The following is a 6741-nucleotide window of genomic DNA, read 5'->3' as shown; positions in this document are numbered from 1 at the left end:
TTCTGCAATAATTTGCGGAAAAACCGTCTCCACTTTTTCTGTGAGTATAGTGCACAAAAATATCGAAAACATTTTTTTCACTTTTTTCTTGCATTATACCCAGTCTGAGAGAGTTTCATATAAGCTAGTTATGTAGCAGCACAAAGACGGTCGAAAAAACGAAAAAAAAAATTCAATATTTTCGACTGACTTTCTGCAGTTACATGGCAACCTTATATGAAACTCTCGGAGACTGGGTATAATGCACTAAAAAGTGAGAAAAAAAAATGTCGTACGAGAGTCAATATTTTGCTTATTTTTCACAATTTCCCATAGGAAAAGCGGGAAAAATCGATTTAAGGTTTTTCCAATTTACATTTAGTATCACAATATTTGTTTATTTTGAGAAAATAAATTTTCATAAATTTCGAACGAACGAACGTGTTCGTTGTTCGTTGTTCGTACGAACAACGAACGAACAATCCGAACATTTCAGTTTCTACGAACGAACGAACGAACGCAATACAATTCTACGAACGAACGAACGAACAAAAAGACCAAAAAAATATTCTACGAACGAACGAACGAACGTTCGTGGACAGCTATGGTCCTTAGTGAATGGTTCCAAATGGTGGCCAAAAACATTTCGTATTCAAATGGTGGTGTCCAAATACGATTTGATTATTTTTGTTCATTTTATTTTCACTTTAATACACATCTTTTTTTTCCTCTCATAGACAAAATTCGAAACCATCTGAAAGTGCCTTGGGCTGAATATTTTTTTTAAATTATTGTTATGATTATTAAAATCTTCTTTTTCATATTTTCTTTCTCCACCGACCTTATTTTTTAAATGCGTGCGATTTAGTCTCTATTGTTTCGAATATTGGGTCTTCTTTCGTCTATAAAGAATCCACTGAATCACGAAACCGAATGGTAAACAAAACTTCAAGGAATTATGCATTCTGCTTTATAATAATGTGGAAAAATTATACAAATGTGAAATTGGAATCTAAATCCGGCCTAATTTAATCTAAAAGCTTTTTATGTTTCATTCGTCCTACATTTGATTCTTAAACACATTCACGTTTCCAACCACAATCTCTTCACTAAATGTGTGTGTGTGTATGTGTGTGTTTGGCAAACTTTTATGGCGATTTATTTTCTTTGTGCCTCTGCTTCCGTTTATGTTTATTCACTCACTTATGCGCAAAAATTCAATAAGTCTATTTTTTCGTTTCGAACAACAACAAAAGAAAATGAAATCATGATTTTGCATATGAATAACATACCGAATCAACATAAACCATTTTAAATGTTGAATGGGTGCGAAACTATTCAAAGCAATTCTTGTGAGTGGATCATCTGATGTAATATCTAATTCGACTATTATCGACTTATGTATATACCATTGTGTTTTCTATATCAAAATGTTGAACCACTGTCTAGCTTCAGTGTTCTTATTGAAAAGGAGACGGAGACTTTGGTCAAACCTCAAACAATATTAAATTTTTGCGCTTACCGAATTCGTCTGCCATTTCATTCGGAATGTTTACGAAAGCATAAATGTAGTGAGACAAAAGCCGTCGCCAGGAAATTCAAAAACTTCTGAAGGGGAACACAGCACATAACATACATATAAAACTGACCAAAAAGTGTTGTGTGATAGGTAACATCAAGTAAATATTGTTTTTCACCTTTAATCTTGCATGACCTTACCTGTAACTGGTTGTCACACAACATTTCGGCAACCGCATAGTTGGTTTGTTGTTTTCACTTCTTTTTCGAACCTTTATTCAATTGGATTTTTTTTGCTGTCGCTCAAAGTGTTTGAAAGAAGCACATTTTTATATTTAATGAAACATGTACATTCAAAGGCAATGTAATATCTGCCAAGTTTTTTTTCTGTTCTATGGTATAAAAGTAATTTGGATGTGAGTATGTGTAAGGAGTGCTTTGTGTTCGGCATTTGCTTTTATTTTTCCCCAAAGGCAAATGTACCCCAACCAAAAGTAGCTAGAGAAGATGTTAAATTAGATACAACATATAAACGCAAATGGGAATCGCCTTTTTTTGTTCGCCTCACCAAAAAGTGACGCTTTTTCTTTCAACAAAAATGGTTGCAAAGAAAAATTTCACCACAAAAATGCCTACAAAAATCCGGAAAAAACACAAAAGGCAATGTATTTTCAAAACTAATATGAACAAAAGAGAAGGGCAATTGTAGTTGTTGAACCAGCTTTTTTTATTATCAGCGTTAACTTGGATACACGTTACCTCAATTAAAATAATACGCATTTGAATGCATTACTTTATCTAGTGCTCATTCAAATTGATGCTATAGCCTCGTCTATTTCTCTTTCGTTCGCACTATCACATTTTCTCCGGTGTTTCTTTTCTCGTTCGCTCTCCCAACGGGAACATATCAAAACAGTTTATCGATTCAATGTGCTGCTTATGCATGCAACAAATTTGATCTTTTGGCGAAATTCATTTGTTTCGTCGAAATGTCGAAAACAATGGATTTCATTTAATCGGGCGAATGGAAAATCCAAATTTTATCAGATGGAAAATGGCAGTATGATATCAAATGTCTGCGTGTATGTACATTTATTTGAAAGAATAATACCGACAACCGCACCAAAACAAATGAAAATGGTATCGTTTAAGGTAATTTACAATCCCCTTTGTACCAATATAAAAAGTTTACATTTTAAATGCACACAACACGAGACTATGAACGTTGGAAAAAAGGCACATAGACACAAAGATAATTGGCCTTCATTTTTCTCCGAAATGTATGCATTCGCTGTGCTAGTGCTGCATTGTTCAACAACAACACTCTTACTTTGAGTAAAAAGTGTGTTTGATGTTGCGAGGTTTTTTTTATCATCAATTTATTGCGCTTGATTACATATGGCTGCACTGAATTTTTTTTTCAGATGGCCTCACTCCCAGTACTTGGTGTTCAGTACACACTATTCAAATTACTTACTGACGTTAACTTTCGATATAAGGCAAACGATGTAAAACACAATACACCATTTGCAGTTTATAGGCTCTCGTTTGAAGAACAAAAACAAAGTTAAAAATATGATAAAATGTTTCAGCTTAAGGCCAATCTTTTTGCATTACAGTTGTTGAAAGTTTCTTTATGAAAATATCTACAATATTGTACAGTAGACACTCGGAAATTTCTCACAAGGACTTTCGATAGAATATTTTACGTAAAAGCCCAAAATGCATACAAGTTGCAGCTTTTTTGAACAAAAACCTGAAATACAAGCACCATTAGACAGCGCATTAACTGACTAAAATGATTGAATCTTCAGTTTATGTTTATGAAAAATAAGCTCTATATGATCTTTATCGATCGAGGTCTTTGTTCAAAATGTTGTGTGATTTAAAAATTCATTCGACCGAAAACTGATTTTAGACTAAAGAACACAAGGAAATTCGTATGTTGATGATAAATTGGTATAATTTGTTCCTTCTATTCTTTAGCTTAATGTGTGATGAGAAAGGACATTTTTTATATCAAGTGATTGAGTTTATATAATTGGGGTTCAGGATGTTTGTATCAAAGACATAAAAAACTGGAGTTGAAATTATTAATTTGATCTTGTGGCATTGATATTATACGACACAATCACCCAACCATCATGACTGAGAGATGTCAAATTGTAAAAACGCCATCTGGTGACGTGCGCGAATTGTGGCTGAAAACAACCGATATGAAAATTTTGTCAAGACACCATCCAACAATTCCGTCTTTGTAATTACATAGTATGTAATACATACATTGATAACCACGTCAACAGATGGCGCATTATTGTGCGAATTTTTTCTCGCCTATATTAATATACAGGGACTCATGGTGGTTGCAATCACCACTTTTGCACTTTGATGAAGCAGAGCGAATGTGTTTATATAAAGTAGCCAATTTGTTTTCATTTTCTTAAATATTATTAGTTTTGAATTTCGCTCGGCCATTTCAAATTGACGGCACCTTATTAATCAATTAATACTTACGAACAATCTTTCTGCATATTGCCCACATGGTAGTATGATGACATTATACTAAAATATTAAAAATTCGTGAATATAAACTTAAACGCTCATATTCGAATTTAAAAGCTAACAATTTTAAATGTGCATCTCAGAAATGACAATAAGGATACATTTTGTACCGTCGAATGTCTACTGTACTTCATTGAAAAGTTCAACATTTCTAAATAATCTTGTGCGCTTTTTTGTCACCAAAGACTGGTGTGGTGTAAATGAATGTGACAGAAAAAAAATATGAATTCATAAGTAGCCAGTGGTTTAAGTTCTTTGAATTGTTTACAAAAAAACCTTACTTTGGACACTTTATTAGCGTCCATGCGGGGACGAAAAATGTTTGCGTTCTTTTAATGCGGTCGAATTAAATGTGAGTCAAAACACAGCAAAAGCCAATGTGAACTCGATAAGTTCAGCCCAATGTGCTTGCGTGTGGCTTTTGTGTGGCATTTTTTTGTGGCCACATGCTATATCATCATCACTGTTGTCTCCTCCGTTGTCGTCACTTTCATTTTATTTGTTGTCGCACTTTTTCCGTCACTTCAACACTTGGGTGTCAGTGACAAAATAAGCGTAAATTTGTTGGTGTTTTATCATAAAAAAAATTGCGTGTCCCTCTCATCTCCCTCCCCGTTTGTGTGAAACGAAGTTGAAAACCAAACAGTAATAAAACAAACGTTTGCCCAATAACAAAACAAAAACCAACAACAACAACATTAAATGTTACCGAACAAAATGAAGATTTGACACAAAAAGCCATTTAACAACTTTACGCCTTTTATGGCTTCCATTGTGTCGCATAAAGCACCAACCGCAAAATAAATTTACGTCAAATTTTATAAATACGCTGCCAAATTATCGCCTGAATATGGCACATAGAATTATTATAACCGCACACAAATTACTTTAAATCACTTTTCAGCCAGTATTTTTTGGTTATTCCAATTTGCATTTCACCGGCAATAAAAACAACAAAGTGTGCAAAGTATCGCTTTTATTATTATGTTTGGAGAAAAAAAGAAGAGAGAGAATGTTTTATGTACGCTGCTCCCATCTTCATCTCGCTGAATGTGATATGCAATGTTATAAAATTGGAAAAAACTCGTTGAAGGCCGTATTAAAGTGCATTCAAAAGCGTGCAAAAATGACAATATCATAATCATCCCATTGAAATCGATTGAGTTCAAAGAATCGAGGTTAAATGTATTTAATCATTAACCTGATTTTGAAATTGTTTTCGCATTCAGTCTTCAGTATAAAATTTCAATAAAAAATTCCACTGCATCCAATGCTGTTACGAATAGAAAAAGACTACAAACAACAATGCAATGGCAACCATTTCGATAGATAGAGGTTAAATTTTTTATTTTAGTGATTGTAGTGTGTGCCGCTTACCTAATTCCACCTCGACTGGTATCAAAGTTGAGCGAGCGTTCGCCATGCTTCCACAGCACATAACTGGAACGATTTGGTATTTTGTCGATGATGCATTTTAACTCAATGGTGCTGCCTACTTTGTAAAATTTTTCTGGTGTCGCAACGTCTCTAGCATCTCCGGCTATTACGATGTATGGGACTGCAAAAAAAAGAGAGAAAATAATGAAAGAATGTGGGTTAAATAACAACGCATTTTCATAATGATATCATTATGAAGTGCATTTTATTTGCGTTGGTTAAATGGATTAAGCATCCGGCTTTACTCGTCGAAAAGAAAATAAATGAAATTCCCACTCTTGGAAAAAAGAAAGAGCAAAATAAAATTATAAAACTCAGACGGGATTTTTTTTGACCTCGATACCTGTTATTGTTGTGAACTAGGAAAGTTTTTTTCTTGATTATATTTCTGAAAACCCACCTATACCGTTGAGCCCACTTATACCATCCGGATTTGAAAAGAATTCACAATTCACATACCGTGCTTTTCAAATAAACAATCCACTTCAAATCAAGTATCGGTTGTGATTTTTTTTTCATAAACAACAAACATAATAAATAAATGGAAAAACGAATGTGTCATTTTTCGAGAGTGAAAAAGTCCAATGGCAATCAATTTTAATATAAGAGTATGACAGATAATCTAATCTGGCTGATTTTCATTCCTCCATGAGATGAAATCTGTGTACGTTTTATCACTGGCTGGTTATTTTTATATCCATTCAAATAAAAATAAGCTTTTTTATGACCTCGTAAAGTAGCAAATGGTCGAGCGTTGGAGTGAACAGAAAAGAAGATGAAAAAAAACTACGTGGAATAAGCCGTACGAGATTTATCCAGGTCTATTAAAAAATCATGGATCTCTATTTATTTTGGCATTTCGTTTTCGAGTATGATTTCGATGGTTTTTTGCTCTGTATGTGTCCCTTGTATAGTGTTTGTGATTTTTGAATGTGTTCCAGTCAAAACTCAAAATTTATTTGCAAAATAAAGCCGAGACGAAAAGAAGTTTCAATTTAAATGCCTCCGAACCTATGTTAAAATGGATTTTCTCGTTCTGTATGCCCTTTTTACTTTTCCGCACACACATAGTGTGAAAGGGGAAAGTATTGCAATGGGTCAAAATTTACGACATCTCAAAAACATGTTTTCTGGACGTTTCTGAGGTCAGAGAACCCGAATCAGGCCGTTTTGAGCATGGTTGTTGTGGGTCTGTTCCACGTCGTACGTCGTACGTCGTACGTCGTACGTCGTACGTCGTACGTC

The 6741-nt window shown here is 34.0% G+C and overlaps 1 protein-coding gene across 3 annotated transcripts in view; it reads right to left on the bottom strand.

The window, feature by feature from the left end:
- LOC116349183 (neurotrimin) overlaps window positions 1-6741 on the bottom strand; it is a 77872-nt gene that overhangs the window by 24179 nt on the left and 46952 nt on the right. For all 3 annotated transcript variants that reach the window (XM_031780488.1, XM_031780489.1, XM_031780490.1), the window contains one exon: window positions 5437-5617. In XM_031780488.1, the coding sequence (XP_031636348.1) occupies window positions 5437-5617 (181 nt within the window). The remainder of the gene's footprint in view (window positions 1-5436; window positions 5618-6741) is intronic.

The sequence above is a fragment of the Contarinia nasturtii genome, unplaced genomic scaffold (genome assembly GCF_009176525.2).
Source record: "Contarinia nasturtii isolate CC-2019 unplaced genomic scaffold, AAFC_CNas_1.1 Cnas_scaffold_2806, whole genome shotgun sequence".
NCBI lineage: Eukaryota > Metazoa > Arthropoda > Insecta > Diptera > Cecidomyiidae > Contarinia > Contarinia nasturtii.
This window is presented reverse-complemented; position numbering and strand designations above follow the sequence as displayed.